At 41.6% G+C, this 22389-nt stretch overlaps 2 protein-coding genes across 12 annotated transcripts in view; one reads left to right on the forward strand and one right to left on the reverse strand.

Moving 5' to 3' along the window:
• LOC120563987 (amyloid-beta A4 precursor protein-binding family B member 2-like) overlaps nt 1-4135 on the forward strand; it is a 58767-nt gene extending 54632 nt beyond the window's left edge. For 6 of the 10 annotated variants that reach the window (XM_039808945.1, XM_039809029.1, XM_039808857.1 and 3 more), the window contains one exon: nt 148-318. In XM_039808945.1, the coding sequence (XP_039664879.1) occupies nt 148-318 (171 nt within the window). Of the gene's footprint in view, nt 1-147 lie in introns of all 10 variants that reach the window. The other 4 variants (XM_039808684.1, XM_039808774.1, XM_039809102.1 and 1 more) reach the window with 1 other exon arrangement.
• A 911-nt stretch (nt 4136-5046) lies between these two features.
• Nucleotides 5047-21307, reverse strand: LOC120563023 (putative methyltransferase NSUN7). Of its 2 annotated transcripts, XM_039807040.1 has the most exons (14): nt 21134-21307; nt 20208-20257; nt 19944-20069; nt 19125-19307; nt 18230-18288; nt 16494-16630; nt 16071-16223; nt 14165-14348; nt 13070-13283; nt 12795-12938; nt 12601-12702; nt 12193-12310; nt 9323-9446; nt 5047-6020 (listed from the first exon to the last, which is right to left on the reverse strand). In XM_039807040.1, exons 2-14 carry the CDS (start codon nt 20218-20220, stop codon nt 5067-5069), a joined length of 2511 nt encoding a protein of 836 aa, XP_039662974.1. In that variant the 5' UTR covers nt 20221-20257; nt 21134-21307; the 3' UTR covers nt 5047-5066. The 2 variants fall into 2 exon arrangements, with proteins under 2 accessions (XP_039662974.1, XP_039662976.1); XM_039807042.1 differs by lacking the exon at nt 21134-21307 and having other exon boundaries at nt 20208-20265.
• Between the last annotated feature and the right edge of the window lie 1082 nt (nt 21308-22389).

Consider the following 22389-nt stretch of genomic DNA (forward strand, 5'->3'; position numbering starts at 1 on the left):
CTCTCTCTCTCTCTCTCTCTCTCTCTCTGTCTCTCGCTCTCGCTCTCGCTCTCGCTCACAGACACCTCCACAGTCGTAAACTCAGCAGCTGTAACTCTCCATTATTTACAATATGTTCCTCTCTTTCTTCCTCCCTCTCTCCATCAGCTGCGGTATCAGAAGTGTTTGGTGGCTCGACCCCCCTCCCAGAAGGCCTGCGGCACGTCGCCCCCTGGGGACTCAGTGTCCCGTCGGGTATCGACCAGCGTGAAGAGAGGCGTCCTGTCGCTCATCGACACCCTCAAACAAAAGAGACCCGTCACCGAGTTGCCACAGTAACCATGATTGAGCACTATCGACTCCCTGCCACAACCAGTCACCATGGTAACTAGTGGCATCGCTGCCAAAAACCTGTCGCCACCACAGAGCCCAGTAACCTTGGAAACACAACAAAGCCCCAGTGTAATTCCGTTACATTTCTGGACTAACATTGGAATTTCACCTCAAGAGTTTCTCAGCTCTAGAGCTGAAATTCAAATCGGTTTCCTCAAAATAACTGAGAGGAATAAAGACTTTAATCCCGCAAAAAGAAGGAACAACCACCGAGAAACACCTGAGTAGTGATAGTGTACATAGAAGTAACTCCCCCCCGCCCCCCACACACACACCTCAGCACAGAAAAGGAGAGGAAAGGAGAGCAAAAGCTAAATAAGTAGGAAGTGCTTCTTCCAGCACAGCACGTGTGATGAGCGAGCTCATTGGTGCCAATACTGCTGATCTCTCCAAGCTCTAATTGTATTTGTGTCTGTGCTGCCAGCATGACCGTGCACACCCGGCCACACCCTCTGTCATTCACCTGGTTGTCCTGTTAGTCTGTAGTGGCTTTCCCCCCTCTGCCCCTCTTTCTCATTGTCCTCTGTAGACTGTAACATGAAGTGAAGTGGAAGGAAGGAATCATCAAAGCCATCGCGTCTGATTTCCAAATCAGTTTGTAATGAATGAAAGAAGGAAGCTGCTACAGACTGAAGAGATTTGGTCGTCCGTCTACACACTCTAACCTGTTCAACTGATCCTGCATGAACTTTTTATATAAAAGTGAATCATTGTAGACATTATCGATACACTGCTGCTGCTTAGAGAAGGGGTGAGAAATCCGAAGCCACATTTTTTTTTTTTTTTTTTTTTCTTCTTCTTATTTCTTTGTTTCTCGTCAACTGTGCAAGAATCAGCCTGAAGGGTCTAAACGAGCGGTGACCTACCTTTCACCCGAAACATCACTCATGTACTTCCTTTTTACTTGTTGTTTTTACTCCTTCATTATCCCTTGGAAAATGACAGTCGAATGCCATAATGGAGGAAGAGATGCAGGGATGGACAGTGTTACCCCTCCCTCTCTAGTTAACAGCACCAGCCTGCTGCTCCAAACACAGGACACATCGGCATGCTGCTGCTGCTGCTCTTCGATACACATGCTGGGGGAAGATTTGACAGATTATTCCTTTAAATCCCACCTCAGTATCAGTCCTCAGAGACTTCATGTCCACTAATAAAATGGGGCTGGCAACACAAGAAAGGCTGGAGGAGTCCTACAAAGAAGATAACTGGAGGAATGTGTTTTTGTACCTGGGTATGGTGGCGGCTGAGATCTGACCTGTGAGGAGGAGAGAAGGAGAGAGACGGGTTCTGTCTCCAGCCTCAGCTGTTTTTCGAGATGAAAGCCAACAGAGAGACATGTTGACTTAAACTAACAGGACTTTCCTGGGCTATCTATCTGTCTCCAGGGTTCTGTTCAGTTGAATGCGTTTTTTTTTTCCGTTACCCACTCCTTACTGTACATCTGTTTTCGTCAGTACCACAAGATCACTTGCGTTTCCTCACTCAAATCTCAATTCAACAATGCTAGCTCCTTATTATCCCGTATCTGACAAGCGTGGATGTATGGTTATAACTAAAGAAGTCTTGAAGTTTATTGCCACTAAAATCATAAACATATTTTTCCCCGTGGCTGTTCTCTTGGATGTAGGGCAGCAGATTAACACCGAACCTTTATAACTGACCGTTTGCTAAACCCCTCTATCAGACAGAGAATGTCTAATCACAGTTTAGGAACCGTAACAAGGCATGGCCAGCCTGTCAAGCTTTTGGATTGTGTAAGGGGCTGTAAGAAGACCAATACTCAATGAATAGTTTGGAGGGTTGTGTCTTTTTCGCCTTTGCAAAACCAATAACATGAGCAGAAGTGAAAGAGTTGATTAAACTGTTTGTCTGCTCTAATTTTAGCGATGCTCTAATTGATTAGCATTGGTTAGCATATTGGGCTAACTAGCTCACTGAAGATAGCTAACGATATTTTGTGGGTTTACAGGTTACGTAAAAACATTAACATAATATCTCTGTGTAGAATTCCCCACTGTCCCCCACTTTATTAGAGTTAAGGAATACTGTTAGCATCTCTGTTCTGTTTGTTATTGGATTTAAGGAAATTTACACTCGCAACCCCAGCCAAGCGTTATGATCAAACACATTAGTTAGTCCTCTTCCTAAAAGCCTGAAGACATTGTGTTTGAAAATATGATCAAAAAAGCATGAATCTAACCTCTGTCCTGGTTGTCTAAATATGCAAGCTAAGCAGCCAAACAGGGTTATGTTAACAAATAACAATAATTACTAATACTCTGACTAATTAGTGCTACGCTGCAATACAAGAACACAGTTCCTTTATTTCCATTAGCATGATGTGTATGCGGCCATCAAGTGTTTATTCAACACTTTTCAAAGTCAGCCAGAGACAGTGTGGAGCTATCGTTAGCTTAATTTTAAAGACGCTTTCTGAGATCTTTATTGACAGGACTGCTTGAAGACGGGAAGGTCGAGAGAGTGGGGGGACGACATGCAGCAAAGGGCTGTGGGTAGGATTCAAACCCACTGTCACTGCTGAGGACAAGGCCTACATGGGGCGCACACTCGACTGTGTGAGCTAGAGGTCGCCCCCATTGTTAGCTTAATTAGCTGGCTAGCGAGCTAATTAAATCAGCTTGCGATAGTTAAGTTAATTGATGGTGACCGGTTAAAACCAGAAGCTGCTTTTTGGTTACTTTTGTGTTAAATCAAAGAACCATTATTTTTATTGGAGTGGTTAATTTGCCACTTTTATTGTAAACTGCATGCATGTGAGAAAGTAAAGCTTGACAGGCGTAGCAGCAGTATCTAAAGGAGGGCCATAGCGAACGGTCTTGTTGTCTCCATGTCCTGCACTGAGGTTTTGAACTCCACAGAGATTCTGATGAGAAAATCCAGCCACATCACCTTCTTTTGTCACAAGGATGTTGAAATGTGAATGAGATGACAAAATGTGCGTGTAGATAATACCAATTTAATGTAACGTTTGGCATTAATCATTGTTATAAGCTATCTTTTCATTTTAAATGTCTGTTGAAGTTTTCTGTTATTTTCTTGTAATGAAATGCCTTTTTTTTTTTTTTTGAGAACTCACCAAATGGCCAAAGTGTAAAATACTGATACATTGTTGTAGATAAGAAAAATACGAGAGCAAATGATGAAACAAGGAGAGGTGATTGGAAATTGTCACAGTTGTCAACTACGTTGATACTGAATTTAACTGAGCAAATTATCTATGCATTCTTTTGATCTCGAGATATGGAAAGTCTTGAAAAGCCTTGCATGCCCTTGGACGGTTAAAAGAACGACTGTATGTACTGAACAGAAATATTTTTTATTTTATTTATTCTATTTTATAAAGGTATATACTGATTTTATTAGTTGGGGCAAGTACAGTCTCTTGACTCAGTTTCATTGTCTCAGTCCCTGGTTAAGTCACAATGCTACAACAAGCTCCGCTTTGCAGAAAAAAAGGCAGATAAAGGAATATATCTTTACCTTGTACAGTGCACTGAGAGCTGGGAGTCCACTGTTGGTCTGAACGGAGGAGGAGGAGGAGGAGGAGGAGGAAGAGGAGGAGGAGGACAGTGGCAACAGCAGTGGACTACCAGTGTCTCTGTCAAGCTCACACACAAACAACAAAAAACACACATACCTTTCCCACAGATGGATGTGTCGGCCTCCGTTTGCTGCTCACTGATTTGTACACTTTATCAATGTAATCAATTGTGAGAATAAACAGCATTATAAAACAGGATTTTGTGTCTTTGTGTGCATTAAGGCTGCAACTAATTTTTGTTTTGATTGATAAATTGATGTATTGTTCAGTCCAGTGGTTATCCTCTGTTCCACCAGGATGCCCCATCCTTAGTGTTTTACTCCTCATAACAGGTTTTGGTCTGGAATTATTATATTTCTTTTCTTATAATTATTATAATAATTTCTATCATCTTGTGACCTGTCAGATTTATCTTTGTCCTGACCCACAGGAATCATTGGTTTAGCCTATAAAATGTCAAATGCCTATCACAAGTCTCTAAGAAGACCTCTTCAGTTAGGGATTTTTTTCTGAATAACTGTACTAAAGTTATTGGGGTGGGGGAGATGGCCTTAAAAATCCTCCCAGGCGTTAATATTTTCTTTTGACCCTCCCCTTGACTAAAAGAAAAATTGCAAAATCCTCCTCCCAATATCCCGAAATACTATAACAGTACCAGTGAATTATATGTATATATATATATATATATATATATATATATATATATATAAATAAATATCTCACAGGGGAAAGTATGAAATAAAACTATGAATGAATTTAAACAAGCTTCCATTCAGCAAAAAGAAAAATACATAACTCCCTGTTTTCAGCCCTCACCCTTCGATAATATACATAGATATATGATAGATAGATTTAACATAAATGTTAAAAATCTAAAAAGGCTTCAATTTACAATAACCCACAATAAAGAAAATCTGGCAAATGTATTTAAGTAATGACATGCTAGAATAACTTAGTCATGCCAGAGACAAAGAAATCAGTGCAACAGCTAAATTCCTTTTAACATTTTTTATTTCTCAAATTGAACTTGCAATAATAAACAATATTTGTTTTAAAATATTTTCAAATAATTTACTTTAAAAACTGACTGTAGTGTCAGAACATGCCGATAATTTTATTTACCACAACATCAGTGAAGATGATCTTTGTATAATCCAGGCAGAGAGAGCGAGGAGGATGCAGATGTTTGGGCGAGCTGGGAGTGGGAGGTCCGGGACGGACGCTGACAGAGAGAACTGCCGCTCCTGCTGCTTCCAGAGCTGGAGGATGGGGACGAAATGGGTGGCAAGACAAAATCTGCAGCCTTCAACACATCCTCTGTCGCCACCTCTATTTTAGGCCTGACCACCTTTCCTCTGGCCTTAAACAGACTTTCTGGTTTAGCTCCATCCTTTAGTGTTTTCGCTGCTCTTTCAGGCTCAGTGTTGTGTTTCTGTACCTGCTTGGAGGCTGCGTGGGGAGCAGCAGGTGGAGCAGGACTGGCAGGGGAAAAGGTGCCAAAGACCGTCTGCTGTGATGTAATCGTGGCATTTTTACTTAGCTTGTGCGCCAGGGCTGTGATCGGAGACAAGTGGTTGGAGGGTTTTGCAGAAGACATCAACGTCAGTGTAAGACGAGGTATTCTTCTCGGTTTACTTTTTGTAAGGCGCCTCTTGAGATGTGATTGGTTGACTTTTCTCTTTGCCGATTTCTTCTTATGGCTTTTAGGGTAATGCTTCGAGACTGTGGTAGTCCTGTTGGTTTGTTTTGGTCGTTTTCGTTTGATCTTTGGCTTACTTCCTTTAAGCCCTCTGGTCTTCTTTCCCCCCGTATCTTCCTCCTTTTCCTCCTCTCCCTCCTCACCACATTCACCTTTCTTCTCTTCATGTTCTGAAGGTGCGACTCCATTCACAAGCTCCCTTCCTGTCTGCCTCTCTTGGCTCGAAGGGGATGAAGGTTTGCTGCTGGGTGAGGCGAGGCGGTTCTTCTTGCTTTTCCCCTTTTTAGTGGTTTTTGATTGTTCAGGAATTATTCCACCCAGGAGGCCCTTTGCTGCTGCCCTTGCCAGCACATCGTGGACTGTTTCTACTTTAGTGGGATCCGCCTGAAAAAGCAAGGGCAGCTTAAGATTTGATGTGAAGACACAACACATTAAAACCACGGGTCTCTTGGGTAACATAGCACCAAGGAGATACAAGAAAACACAACGCTGTAGAAAGGAGCCACAGCCATAACGTTAACCTGCAGAAGAGAATGGAGAGCTCACAGGATTTAAATCCTGACAGTGTGGGATATAATTTAAAAGGCAATATGATAGTTACTGTCACAAGCCACTTATCTTTTCTACCACTTTTAAAGCCACGCTAGCAGCTCTGTGAGGTCGTACTTCGTTGGTGCTTTTCAGCTAAATGCTAACAGCATTGTCAGCATGCTCACAATGAAAATGCTAACATGCTGATGTTTAGCAGGTATAATGTTAATCATGTTCACCATCTTACTTTAGCTGGTTAGCATGCTAATGTTAGCACAAAAAAACCCAGAAAGTACAGCTGAGGCTGATGGGAATGTCATCAGTTTTGCAGGTATCAAACACAAAGTAATGGACAAATGATTGTGACGGCACTAGATAGTCTGGATCAACAGAAGTACATTTTGGAGTCACCTTGTGTTGCCGTTCTCAAACAAATCACAACACACTTCCAGCTAGGATGCCACTGAAAATGGCAAGTTTTGAAGAAAATTTGGATCGTGCAATAAGACAGGCCTGTTTGGTTCATTTGGGGAATGATTGTAAAGATTTACAAAGAATACGGTTACAGAATTTACTCTCTAACTGGGATGTTTTGGGACCGACTGGCAGGGATTTGCACTGGTAAGAGCAAATTACGTTTAACCATGTATCCAGCTAATTTAAATACTCTGCGTTATTGTATTGTGTGAATAGTTAACTTCAGTCAATATTTTATGTGGTGTTTTCTTTTGTGGGGTGCAAATGTTCCACCAAAGCAAATTCCTTCCCAAGACTATTTTGCAGATCCACCATCGCTGCGACCGGAGCCTAGTGCCGCCCGAGACGATTGTGATTGGTTTAAAGAAATGCAAACAACCCAGAGCCTTTTTTTCTCCTATTCCAGAATGTATGTGTGGTGTAGCCAGATTTTACTCTACATCGCTGTCGTGATAGGTGTGGCAATGCGAGACTAGGAGCAAGATGACCATAAAGGGAACCAAACTGATAATAGTCTAACTTTAAAAACTCCATCCAGTAGTTGTTGATGCATTTCTGTACCATCGTGGTGGACAACTAATGCCGGTTTCAGACTACGCAATATCAACCCGATAATAACCCAACCTGACAGTTATAGGCCATCGGGAACAAAATGCGAGCACAGAGCACTCTTCCATGCACAACTGTGAACATGGCGAAGAGAGAAGGGTAGGAAAGTTTTTTGGGAACACAATACAGCCAGAATAGTAGCCTACACACCACTTCAGATGGCATTGCTTGTTTATCTTCTTGTTCCCTGAAGTCGGTCCTTAGTACCTCCGTCATGGTGACATCACGCAGGTCACGGCCCTAATAGAGTCATGCCGCTTGCAATTGTTGGTTAATAAACTGACATACCCCTGAAAAAAGTACTCTGAACATGTCTAGGCCTATATGTGAGCGATGAACGGATTTAGGACCGAAACAATATGTTGTCAGCAGGTCCAAAACAACACACACACACACACACACACACACACACACACACACACACACACACACACACACACACACACACACACACACACACACACACACACACACACACATTTTGCTCCATGTGTACATACAGTATATGTGTAGGGGTAAAACACTGTCTTCATCTGCAGTGACATTCATCCCCTTAAGACTTTTATCCCCCACCTCTGTCTGTCTGTCTGAATCTTCATACTATCTCTTCTCTATAATGAAAGTTGAATGACAGATTGTTAAGCTCACTGCTGAAAACACTGCTAATGCATATTTTATTCACTCTCACGTGTTTAATCCGACTTTACACTGTTTTTCAGTTTTCTTGCATTGACAGCATAATATGCTCTGATTCATTTATAAGCCTGAAATTTAGCCTGACAAGCCAGACCCACATCAAATTACATTTGCTGCCGATAGGGTGCGTCTAGATTTCTAGGCTACCTGAAAACTATAATTATGCAGCAACATGAGACTTTGTGATAAAATGGAGAAGACAAGAGTGTACTGGAAAAAAGCATGATTGATGGCAGCCTGTCAGGTGTTTTACAGATAAGATAACATTTCGGGACACATCTTTTCCCAATGTCTGTTTTCTTGGGTCTCACTTTACATTTTTAAAAGAGCGATTTCAAGGAGATTTCTTGTTGCCTTACCCCATCTCTCTCTCTTGCGGTCTCTCTATGCTGCCATGGTGTCTATTTCATATCCCTTTAAATCGTCCTCTAGCACAGTTTGACTGGTGTGAAGTCATTCATCTGAGCAGCAGTGAAACACCTCTGAATTGTCAGTTTAACTAAATCTGCAGCCGCAGCTCTGACATATGATGTCGATTAAATTGGACACGATGATCATTAGATTTAAAATTACTGCACTGCCACTGGACAGGTGAGCAAGACCTGCCCCCATGTGTAAGTGTGTATGTGTGTGTGTGTGTGTGTGTGTGTGTGTGTGTGTGTGTGAAAAAATATGAACACACTCACACATACAGGCTCAGTCCCCTCACTGCACCATTTTTTGGAGCTGCAGGGGATCAAAGGAGCAGTCTAATTTCCTTCTTTGTGTACATTTTATGAGTGGAGCAAGAAGAAGAAAAAGGAGGGGGGCAAATAGATGGAGCAACGAGGTGATGCAACACGACCGTAGGGGTGGAGGGAGGGCTGGAAGAATGATAAAGAGAATATCCATTCATCTTTGCTGTAAAGTACTGAAATATTTCAGGCGTATTTCATCTTTAACTTGTCTCTTTTTTATAGAGTATTGGAATAATGCTGCAGTGTTTCAGGGGAGACATAGTCTGTTGTGTGTGTGTGTGTGTGTGTGTGTGTGTGTGTGTGTGTGTGTGTGTGTGTGTGTGTGTGTGTGTGTGTGTGTGTGTGTGTGTGTGTGTGCGCGTGCATGCTTGCGTGTGTGCGTGCATGCGTGTGTGCAGACAAGCAGAGCCAACCGACTTCCCAGCAGACAGACAGTAAAAGAGTGCAGCCTCAGCACTACTGGAAGGTCTCGTCTCAAAGCAATCACCCCCCTCCCACACACACACACACACACACACACACACCACAAAACCTCTGTTCCCCTTCAATCTCCAAACACATCCTTGCCCTCCACATCTCTCTCACTTTTTTTCCTGTCAATTTCCACGTCTCCACGTTTCCCTTCCCCTCTCTCACCTGTCGGGACAGCCGTGCGATGAAGCAGCCGTTGGTGAACTGAGATGTTTTGAGCCTGAAGAATTTGGAGTCTGTTGTGTCTGTGCCTGACTGGGATTCGTCGGGGAAAATCGGACCGTTCACCCTGAAAGAGAAAAAAGATAAAAGATGCTATGTGGCATTTTAACATTAATTCATCCGTGCCACATTAACTCAGAGACGTATTACTGTAAACGAATGAGAGTATTGCCAGAATGAGCAGTTTCAGGAAATTGTACCAAAGTACCATCAATTATTTTGACAACCAAATACAGGAAATTCATTATTCAAACTCTATATGTGGCACCTTTAATATTTTTTGTTGTTGAGTTTTTTCAGGCAGATGGGAGAACTTCTGCAACATTCGAAGCTGCCTCTTAGGAGGAAGTTAGGCGACGTAGTATAAAGAGCGACAAAGTCCGTGTAGGGAGGAGGTCGGGGTGGATGGATGAGTCAAACAAACGCAGTAAACAGTAGACTAATAAGGAAATATTGCAAATACGCAGAACTAGCTAAACTCTGTTAAACTTACAAAACTTAAAAGTCAAAGGAAACCTTTTAAATCTATGAATACGAGCTGTATCAATACACATAATTAAAGTTTTTGGGGCTCCAGGTCAAGTTACCACTATCTTAAAGCATATAACATGAATAAGCCAAAACATCAGTAAAAAAGAGGCAATGACACACACAGTTGCGTTTAGAGACATACAAAATGTTTGTTTTACTGCTAATCCTCCCCATCCAATTCTTAAAAAGATCTATATTCAAGAATGAAGATATTACTTCTCTTTGCTGTTATTATTTTTTGATGCAAAGCAACCTTTTTATATACGAGGAAAGCAGTTTGATGGCAGTTTAGAAGATTAGCATGTTTCTGATATTAGTGCTTCTTTGGAGTGAACTAGTGCCAACTCTTCTAAAAAACAACATAGGCAGCATGGTGCTACAGTAGATTTTTGTTTTCCCTGAACAAGTACTGTAAAACAGATGTGAACAGCTGCTGATTGTCACATTGCACATTAGTAAGTTGATAAAAGAGCTTATGTGACCAAATATAATAACATTTGGATTTCTTTAAGAGGATGGATGGTACGAAATGAGTTGTGTGTGCAGCAGGCGTGAAACAGACTGAAATCTTCTCCACCCCATTCACCCCAACTGTAGGATTAACTACTGTCCCCACGGCAACAGCACCTTATCCTTTATACTGTCGCCAGCCTCGTGACTGTCACCTCTCACACTCACATTCACAGACACACAGTTGTACATCTCAATGAAAGTAGAGTGAGCCTTGATGGGTGATTTCAATAATCTGACAGAATCTCAGTGACAGTAAGAGCACAATTAGCTTCAAAGTAAATTTTATGATAAAGCAGGGGGGCTTCACTGAGCTGCCATTCACTCGCCACTCTCTGTGACAGGCTGGTTGGGTAGGGAATGAAAAACTGTCTAAATGACTTCAGCTTCGTGTTTTCCTTTAAATGCACCTAGAATTTAGCCTGACAAGCCAGACCCACATCAAGATGTTGGGTCTGGGAACTCACCATAGGCAGGGCTTAATCTGAGGGCCGGGATAAACGGTTGTCTTTCAAATTCCCTCTGTACACAGTAGGATAGCGTTACAACCAACCAGAGCAACGCTAGTTGATAGATTAAACTTTTGCCGTATCCGGTTAGCAAAACTCCGAACATATCTTAACTCCAAGTGTTCCAGAGTCACGGCCAAAGCCGATTCGAAAGACTGCTGTTCGCCAGCAGCAGCAGCCATCTTCTTTGTTTACAAGTAGCAGTGAATTCACCAAGGGGGTAAGCCAGACTCCACAAAGCGTAGCTCCTATGGAGCCATTTTGTTGCTATCAAGCCATCACCCCCCCTTAGCATCCCATTGACTGCCATTTATTTTGGCGTCACTTTGACAGTGAATAACTTTACATCTGAAGCGTTTAAATACTTTATTTGTCCATTGTTTATTTCTAAAGAAACACGACAATGTATAAAATACCTTGTATCTCACGTTATGGCTCCGTAGTAGACGTTTTTGTAAAAATAGGCTAACGATTGTGTCGTAACCACGCAACTTACTGTCGCATAGTAGAGGAATTACCGTATGGTACAGGAGAAGCTGTTTAAGTTTAATTACTAATGTTAACTTGCATTTTAGTTATGAATAATTAGCCTGTGCCTATGATATCTCCTTACATATACCTACGCTCTCCGTCTCTGCAAGATTCAGAATGATTGAGATTTCTCTTGGCACAGCTACCAGAAGACTTAAACTTTCAGACAGGTTGCTCACGTCACATCTACGTCTTCAAGCTCAGTTGGAGGCTGCGCAGTAATGCTCAGCCATGACCGGAAAAGTGCTTCTAATATCCTTCACTGGTCCTTGTCCAGAATCTACGGGGTCGCTGTGTCCATTCTTTTTACTGTCTATGGAATTAATGCGGAACCGTTGCAGCTCTGCCATCCTTACGTTAAGCCCGCCCACCGACTCTATACACGATGTGAATTGCCTGACCAGAATTTGGTTTTTCCTCGCAAGCCAACGGAGAGTTGCTAGACTGACCCTGTCCGCTAGGTTGCGTCTAGATTTCTAGGTTACCTAGAATGACTTTTTCTAAAAACCCTTATGTTTGGCCTGTACAAGAAACAGCACAACTAATTTCCGTTTCCTCATTTCATTTGTGGTTTGAGCATGTGGACAAGTAATGAAAAGTCTGATTGCATAATTAACTACCTAATAGCCAGAAAATGAATGCACAAAGATAGAGCATTGTGTGTGTGTGTGTGTGTGTGTGTGTGTGTGTTTGTGTGTGTGTGTGTGTGTGTGTGTGTGTTTGTGTGTTTACCTGAAGGGCAGCAGTTTGGGGTGCGTGTGTGTTTTCTCTAAAACTCTTTTCACCAGTTGTTCATTTTCCTCAGGATACACTGAGCGTGTGCAGTAGACCAATGTCTGAACCTTTGGGACTGACAGAAAAGGAGGGAAAAATATGCATTTTTTTAAACAGTGGCAGACTCAGTCTGTCCGAGGGGCAGGGGCAAAAAACATGGCACCAGTGCGCAGAAGGGCTTCTAGCATGAAGGGTAGTCTATATGGCACTGCAACATGTTTTAGCTATTTTAAGGGCACCTTAGAGGTCACTTTATCACGTATTCTTCAATCGAAGGGCACCCTAGAGGGCATAACTATCATGTTTTATCTACAATATCTACCATAGGGGCACTGGAGAGCCACTTTTCTTTCAATATATACTCACAGGAGAGAGCGTGTGCTAGCAGTCGTGCCTGCTGGGTGGCCATTGCATGTATTTTTCCCCGGGATACAGAACTGTGACACAAGTCTGGCAGTAGATCCCAGTCTGACAACCGAACAAAACGTATTTTAGCATTTTCATCATACACTACCGCTATCAATATTTCAATATATTTCATTTTCCACATTTTTACGTACCTCCATGTTCACTGTGGATGGTTGGCACAGGGTCATTGAGCGCGGAGGACGAACACTGAGGCAGAACTATGATGACTTTTAAACGCTGGATGGTGGCGTTCCACTCATCCAGACCAAAGAAGGCTTCTGACAAGACTCGCACATCTACATTGGACATAAATTTGCATCAGGAAAGTCATGCGTAGCCTATAAAAGGTGTGCATATAGATTGAAATGGAAATATTATCAAAAGGCTCATACAGTGCATAATACACTTTTCCCCATTCATCACTCACTTTTGACGTCCATTTGTGTGAGTAGTTCCTGTATCTCCTCTATCTGTAAAGGAGGGAGATCAGCGCCACACACCAACACTCGGCCAGAGCGGGCAGCGGCCGCCACAGATATGTGAGCCACAGTCACAGCTGAGAAAGACCCCACCACCAGGACGTCACCGTTATCAAACAGCAGGGGGCGTAACGCGCTCACTGCCACACACACACTCCTGTCCTGCAAAAAGAGACACAGAGAAGCATACTTGTTATTCAAACATGCATTGCTTTTTCTTGACAAAGCTGTACCCTCCAGTGCTATAGACTGCTGTGTTGCTAATGAAGATTAACAGCAAACTGATTTCTTTAACACAGTTACACAGATTACATTCACATCACAACAGGAAATCCAACAGCGAAGGCCAAAGGCCCTTTTGTAAACAGCCAACCTTTTAATCTGTCTCACAGTAGTAAAGTCAATTCAGTGGAAATTCATACTAATTAAACCTATGCCCACTTTTCCAACTATTCTTACTACTTCACCTTATTCTTACACATTTAAGCAAGCAATCTAGTTTAGTGTTTTTCAGCAGTGGTTTTCAGCATTCACACGCATTTTCTGCAGGAAATGCATTTTCTAGTTTTGCTTTTGATAAAGTGAACATAGTGAACAGAAAGAGCTGTTCTTGGTGCTCCATAAGTAGAGGAACCAGAAGATTGGTGTCATTTGGAATGAATGGTTGGCCAGAAAATACAGTATAAGAAGAATATCTGGATTTACTTTGTTGGTGCAGTTTATTGTTTCATTTATATTTTCCCTCTAAAAACAATGAAACCATATTCACCTCTTTTTAAAGTAATTAAGAGAGTTATTTTTATTTTCACTCTCAAGTTGATACATTTACAAACCAGCACTTGCATTTCGACTTAAGAAAGTGAAGAACCAGTAAAAGGTACTTCTACTTCAGCTGAATATGTACACTTTCAATCAGTCAGTCTTGTACCTGTCTTCTAAAATTATCTTCAAAAGCTCCCGAGGGAGGAAAGTATGTTTCTCATTAGTGAGTGTTACCTCTATTTAGCTCAATTACACCCTTCACTACACACATTCATACATACCTGTATGTTAAGTGCACGTGTACTTGTGAGGCTGCTGTGCTGCAGCAGAGCATGAAGCGGTTCGGAGAAGACAAGTGTGTCTGGACAGAGAGGGTCTCTGCAGAACGTTGCCTCTCTGAGGTCAGTCATGATTTTCACTTCACGCAAGCCGGCGCTTTGTAACGCTTCGCACACTTCCTCAACACTACAGATGAGATAACATGTTTTCTGTTAGGTTAAAAGTTTTATTTCAGGCAGAAACATCATGGGGTAAAGTAGAGGATATATATAATAATAATAACAAATATTGTGACTCAAATGCACTCCAGGGTTGTCTGGTGAACAGTGCTGCAGAAATAACCACAGGAGAACTTTTTACCCTCAATTTATATGAATGCTATACCAGTGTTTCCTTTAGGATTTTTTTTTAACAGTTGGGGCAGGTCCCAACAATTAATGCAGTCTAACTACTTCAGCATGTAAATAATGCACCTAAAATACAAACGTTCTCCGACATGCACTCTAACAATGCAGCCCTATTTCTGATACCGTGGGGGGCAGAAATGTTGCCGTGGGGGGCCTCCACGGTCAAATCAACATAGAGGAAACACTGCTATACCTTCCTGTCTCAGATATGCCCTGGTGAACTTCACCCACCATTTACCTCATATTGCAATCCCCCCAAGCAAAGCCTGTCACTTGGTGTAATTTTATTAACGGCCACTCTGTGAAAGATTAACACTTGTCCTGACCTGACACAATATGTCCCATAGACCAGACAGTCCCTGCTGGTTTATACCAAAATAGGCTATATCCCCTTTCACACATGCATTGCAAACCTGAACTTATCTAGACCAGGGATCTTCAACATGGGGTCCGCGACCCCTAGGGCGTCCTCAGAGTCACTGCAGGGGGGCCTCCAAATTATTGTTAATTTTCAAACGTTTTTTCAAAATTTAAAAGTTTTAACATGATTCCAACATATTATTAGCAGATGTAAATCCCCACTGATGATAGGCTTACTGGCCAATAATGTAGTTACTAAAGTAGCCATCCACAGATACAGTTCATCCCAAAGGATTGACTGTTCCACATGTGTGTTTAACATTAAAACATGATTTATAAAATCATGGCAACAATTTTAAGGCTATTTGAATAGCTTAGTATTCTATGCAAAAAAAGGTATCTATAAATGCTTTAGGCTGCCCTAAAAGTTATTGTAGGACCAGATTAATATGCAACTTCATTTTATACAAAATATGTAGTAGGGGGTCCCTGATCCGTCTCTATTTCTGTTAAGGGGTCCTTGGCTTAAAAAACATTGAAGACCCCTGATCTAGACATTTCATCATCATCGCATCTGGCTACCTCTTTATCTCATTGGTTCCTTCAAAAGGTCAGTGGCAACAATATAAAAGTTGAAATAATTTGAAACTTGAGCGCAGCGTTCAGTGGCACTTTTGAGTGGTGTGCCACGCCAAGGATAGCACTTCCTCTTAGTTGTTTTCACTGCTCTCCCCATAGAAAAACATTGGCACCGCCAGCGCAGATGGGTTTTACTGGGATCATGTGCAGGAGACTTAAATCAATTCTTGTAAGTGAGAGCACATCTGAAAGGGACAATCTCCTGTTGTCTGCTACATGTGTGAAAGGGAAAGTCCAGACTACATCGGGACCTATTTCCTCGGACATTGTCGAAAGTTCATATGTGAAAATGGTGTCTGTGTGCCACAAAGAAGAACAGAGGGCAGCCATTGAATGCAGAAAAATCAGGTAATTTAAAATTTCCAATATTTTCTTAAATGCAGGCACTAAATAGGAGCATAATGAATTTGTGAACAAATGTGTAATAAACAATTTACTGCATGGCCCTCTTTCTGGGTGTGTTTAAGTGTGTGTGTGTGTGTGTGTGTGTGTGTGTGCGTACCTGGTCTTGAGAGTATTGACCCACGCATAGAGTGGCAGTTGTTTTGCTCTGTGCTGTTTGGTCCTGACAGGATCAGACAGAAAACAGGAGATGCTCTGCAGATTCTGTTTCACTCTGCAGCGAGCTAAAGATGCTGCCAGCTTGGTTTTACACCTGTAACACACACACACACACACACACACACACACACACACACACACACACACACACACACACACACACACACACACACACACACACACACACCATCATCATCATAGTAAACATACTTCAGATCACATTTTGTCGTCTCCTACCTTCAGTTTGTGTGATATCCAGATTTAACCACAATTTCAAAGTTGTTACCATCCAGTTGTTGAGTTGTTACCATCCCCCCTCAACCAACACACACAAACACACACACACACACAAACATACACACACCTCTGCAGACTGCTCTCCAGGTCCCTGACTTCCTGGAAAAGCTCCTCCCCTTCCTTTGTTGAACGTTCACGCATCAAAAACCTTCGGTCCTGGAAGTCAAACAGCATCACCATCGCCAACGGCAACAAGTCACTGGACTGGAAAACATGAGCGCTTTCATCATCATCGTCAACTTAATCATATATAATATACAGATACAGTAGCATTAGACTATATGCGGATGTGATGGTGCATTCATGTGCTCCTCAGATGGTCCATTTCCCGAGTTGGGAAGTTGTTCTTCTGTGTTAATGAGCTTTAAGTCGTGATTTGGAAACAACATGGATGCTACAAAGAAGATGTGTTGTATGTTAGTGCTCAGAGTGTTGAAATAACACGTTGATTGATTTAAATTGGGGATTTTGTTCCCTACTTTTTACACCTGTACATTCCCTCAAACCACTAACATATTGCTTTACCTGACTTTTATCGGGTTAATGCAAATAAATAACTTTTCTAACTAATCTAGGTCACTCTATGTGGACAGTAATTAACATTTATAACCTAATACTATATTACAAATTACATTGGAGCAAGAAATTGATATGCAATACGTCAATTCATAAAAAGTTTCTCACCATCAACACAATGTCATATTACACAGAATCATCTGCCATGTTCCTGCGTAATATGACATCAACTCGGCAAGTTGTGTACGAATGTTTCCAATTATTCCGACACCACATGAATGCTGCATAAACCAATATTCACTCTCTTTTTGCTCAGTTTTGGTCTCCACCAACTTCTGAGGGAAATATCTATCTCTTTAGCTGCTAAATGCTCCACTATCTTCACCAGCTGAAGTCGCTAAGTGTGTATGTCTGCTGTTGGTGCTGAGCAAGTTGTAAACGTTTTTTGTTGCTAATAACAGCTTCCTGCTGCATCTGTGGGTTTCTCACTACAAGCGACCACAAAACATTTAGTCAATTGTTAATATAAAAATATTGATTATAACTGCCTTAAGGAAAATGATAAGCAGATCTTTTCCTATCACTTTTCCTTTCTTACTTGTATGGCCACGTAAAAACATCCTTTCCCTCAACTTTTTTCAGGGTGTGTGTTTGTTTGTGTGTGTGTGTGTGTGTATGTGTGTATGTGTGTAGAATATGTATATTGCAGTAAAGAGGTGTGTGGAATCACAAAGAGCTGTGGGGCAGCTTTTATAGTCACACTTGTAGACAAATGATCTATCAGCCTGGTCTGTATGTTTCACCCATCCCTCAATAAAGTCATCCTTTACACACACACACACACACACACACACACACACACACACACACACACACACACACACACACACACACACACACACACAACACACACACACACACACACACACACACACACACACACACACACACACACACACACACACACACACACACACACAGGCTTGGTGAGTCTCTTTGCCCATGTATGTGTTTTATAGTGTAATTTACAGTCTCCCAGTTGGAGAGTGCATCTGTCTCTCTCCTGTGTGCATCATTTGCCACCTATAACCAGCCAGACTACATACAGATCTGAATACAAATGGCCTTTAACTGCATCCCTGTCTCTCTCACTCGCTCTCTCTCTCATTTTATCATACGTTATTTGAAGACAGAGAACTCCTAGACAGTTTAATAGAGTAAGTGCTGAAGTGTTTTTAATCAGTTTAGGGTTTGAGACCACTCATGTAAAAATCTGGTGGGACTCACAATATGCTGAGAAGTGTGGAAGCAGCTGTCAGTAATGATGTCCTCCAGTAAATCACGGTCTAGGAGAAAAGAAATGTTGTTAATGGACAAAAATAAATACATAAATCAAAACTAAGAAATACAAGACACAATAAAGTTATTGAAGAGAAATCTTAAAGGCTAAGTTCACCCAAATTAAACACATTTATTAGAATTTCTATCTACACCCCATCACAATCAAGGTGAATACAATTGTGTTTGTGGTTCTTGCAGCAATGAAAAATCACATTCAAATGTTTGATAGCACCGTTTCTTAAAAAGAAAAATTGTTTTTGTTATTTCAGATAATCCATAGAGCTGGCCTTTAACAGTTTTTTTATTGTACTGAGGTGGCGGCAGACATCTTACAGAGCAATATCTCCAAACCTAGCCAAACTAAATCAAAGTCATTCCCTAAAAATACCATATACTGTATGTCAAACAGCGTGTGCTTGCTGTGTGAGTGCCGTTGTACATGTGTGTGTGTGTCCATGGCATGCACCCTCTTATCACCTCCCATACAGACATCTGCTGTACCTCCAGCTCAAGTAATTTGCAGCCACATAGATAAATGAAATGTATTATATTATAGTTTATATATATATATATATACAGTATATATTATTTAATCTACAGTCTGCAGTTGAAGCTGCTTTTCAAAAGTGAATATTGGAGTTGACACATGCTGCAGCTCCACTGCTATTCCTTAAAGAGATAAGGCTTCCTTATAGGACGTGTATTAGGTCCACAGAGATAGCAGTAGAGTAGATCAATTAAATTTACCCCTGACTTTATGTTTAACCATCAGCCTGTCCTCTCCAGACAGGGTATGTGGGTCAACTAAAATCTCAAAGCTAGTAACTTCCGTATTTAATACATTTAAGTGTGTTGAAGGCGAGTTGATAGGCCTGTCTCTGAGTGGGCTTGTCTCCTCTCTCTGGTAGCGGTGTGTCCGTCTTCTTCCCATAATGCAGAAGCTGTTGCGTTACTGGCTTTTCTGTCCGCAGCTGCTGGAAAATGGCTCCTGCTTGCAGGTAGGCCTGATCTGATGGAGGAGAGGCTGCAGAGAGAGGGGATAAAGTATTGAGATAAAGGAGGAGAAAGAATTGAGGTTTGTGTTAGTGTAGTGCAAATTGGAGAGAGGATACAAAGAAATGTCATGAAAGGAGGGAAGAGACATCAGAGGAGGACAGTGTATTAGTTACAGCATGCCCTAGAAGCAATTCTGTTTATTGTTACTGCAGGTGCTCCTTCCAAAACAGTACAAGGTTTAGATATTGGTCATTTGGCCGTTGGCTATTTTCACAGAAGACATTTTATCCTGTACTCTAACTTAAGGATATATTATTAAAATTTGGACAGCTGCTTTGTTTTTTTCTTCTGCTTTAACGGCTGCTTACAGCTTAGCTATAGGTAACTGCAACCTGAGGCCACACAGGTATATTTGAGAGCCTTGTCTTTCTTTTCAAAATAAAAGCCCTTGCCCTTTGTCCGGCGTTGAACAGCTGCTTTCATCATCATACGTTCATATGTTTGATTGGTGTACGACCACACGTCTCTTATGGGCTCCTTGATAGAAGGTTGGATATTAAGAACCCTTACACCGCACTAGAAAAAATTTTGTTGAATACTTTTGAATATGATTAAATCTCCCAATGTGAGACAACATGTTGAAAGATTCTGAATTGTATCTTACCTGGGGAAGGTAAAGATAAATGAACACCAGGAAGAGAAGGTAGAAATGAGAGGGGCTGCTTGTGGTCTTGATGTGAGATGATCTCCTCTGTCACAGAGCTTGTGTTGACATCATCGCTGGAGCCCACTGCAAGAAAGGGGGAGCAGCTCATGTTACACACACACACACACACACACACACACACACACACACACACACACACACACACACACACACACACACACAAACAAACACAAACACAAAAACAGCAGCATAAAGACTTACCTTTGTCTGCCATGATCACAGCAACAACACCAACTACTTGTCAGGCATTTCTGTAAAAAAAATTTAGTCTGTCTCTCAACATTTATGTATTTTACTCTTTTATGTTCCTGCCAGCCTCTGTTGAACCAGCTAGCATCTAAACAGACACAAACATTGTTTACAGAGTTCAATCTGAGAGCTGCAAATGTAAATAAGACGCATAGCGTTAGTCATGGCTGACATGTGATCCACCTTCCAGTTTCTGTGAATGTGAGACTGTCGGTGGGTAACTGGGCTCCTCCTGCTGCAATTAGGTGGCCGGTCAGATACATCAGCATGAATAAATAATGGGCCGCTGCCTGACCCTGGACAAAGGTCCACCTCTTACTGACCTGCTTTGCTCACACACGCTTCACACACGCTTCACACACACAAAACACACACACACACACACACACACACACACACACACACACACACACACACACACACACACACACACACACACACACACACACACACACACACACATATGGGTTAGCAGTATACAAGTTTGCAGGATGTGACCGTTCGGATGACATCACTTGACTTGGCACGTAAGGATTAATATCCAAAAGTTGCAGGGACCACTAGCCTCTAATTAAAGTGGACAGAAACACAGACAGAATGTAATCAGCTTTCACAGCACTCATCAATGTTTAAGCACTAAGTTGGAATTGACCAGAAATGTGCAGCGTGTCCAATAAGGTAATGTCATTGCAAATGGAATAAATTAATGAATATCAAACAGCAGTGATTTAATGAGTGTGAAGCGGTTTCCACTCTCCTCCGCAAGAGAAACTCTAAGTCCACTTTAGAGGAGCAGGACTGGAAGAAAAGGCTACAGCAGCTTAGTGTAATCTGCATAGACGATGATGGGCTGTTTAAAATTGCATAGCAGGTCTTACCTTTGTCATTCAGAATCCTCCTCATGGGAGCAACACAGCTCATCTCCTCAAAGAAATGCAGCTTGGGCAAATATCCAGACTTTGACTATTAACCACAAACTGCTCTAAGAGTCTCTTCCTACTCTGAGTCATAAAATAGCATCCCACTTCATACACTCATCACCCTTTTTGTCATGCGTGGTTCTGTTCTGTCCTGAGTTTGAAATACCATGGCAACAATATGATAATGAAGGGGGCATTTCCTCTCTGTGACAGATATACAGTAAAATACATAATACACTCTGTTTAGGACATATTTTAATATTTAGAGGTTACATTATGTGTTATCACTGTAAGATCTCTTCTTAAGAGTATACGGTATGTAAAGTACACAGTACCACGTCTGACCAGTGGGACTTGTTGTAAACTTTATTCATTCTTCAGTCTCCTCATGAGTGACAGCAGGGAGGCATCAGGCAGCAGATCAGATTGAGACTGCTCCCTACTGGCCACTGCAGTGCTTCACACCTCAAGCAATTCATTCACCAGAGGGATCAATGTGCAACAAAAGCTTGTTGGAGTAAATGTTGTGTTAAAAATGCAAAACTGGTACCCACCTTGTTATCACATCCCACCTACACAGTATTTATTGTCAGCCAAGAATTACATGAGAGAACTTGCTCTGGGTAAGTTAACCTTTCACTCTTGCAAAATGTAACAAATGTATCTGGCATGCCACAACAATGTTGGCGGTTGGAACCTTTGCCGATTGAAGATGTCATTTAGTAGTACTGTTAGAGCAGGATGTGGTGGGTTGTCCTCAGACTAAACAAAAACAAACTTAAAACTCAAAATCCAACAGCCGACAAGGCACTGAAAAAATAAATCTTACGCAGGGAATAAAAACGTTCAATGTCCAGGTAAGAACAGCGTTTTGTGAGGTTTATTTCAACATTTTTGCCAAGCAAACCATTCAAGGAAATAACAATGGTGTCTCCCTTGCCCTGGTAAAAACCATTAGCCCTCCCCGGTGTCTACCTGGTCCTATCCATGCTTACCCATACTATATGTAACTTCACCTGGTGGCTCAGGCTGCCTAGTACCTTCAAAAAAAAAGCACTAACTTATAAATAAAGATACTGATGTCATTATCAAGCATATTCAGCTGTATAATTCAAACAAAACAGCAACAAAATAAAGAAGTAAAAATGTATCTATTAAATATAACAACGAGCTCCAACAATGGGCTATTAAATGTTAAACTTCTTACCACACAT

This window comes from Perca fluviatilis, chromosome 1, assembly GCF_010015445.1.
Source record: "Perca fluviatilis chromosome 1, GENO_Pfluv_1.0, whole genome shotgun sequence".
Taxonomy (NCBI): Eukaryota; Metazoa; Chordata; class Actinopteri; order Perciformes; family Percidae; genus Perca; species Perca fluviatilis.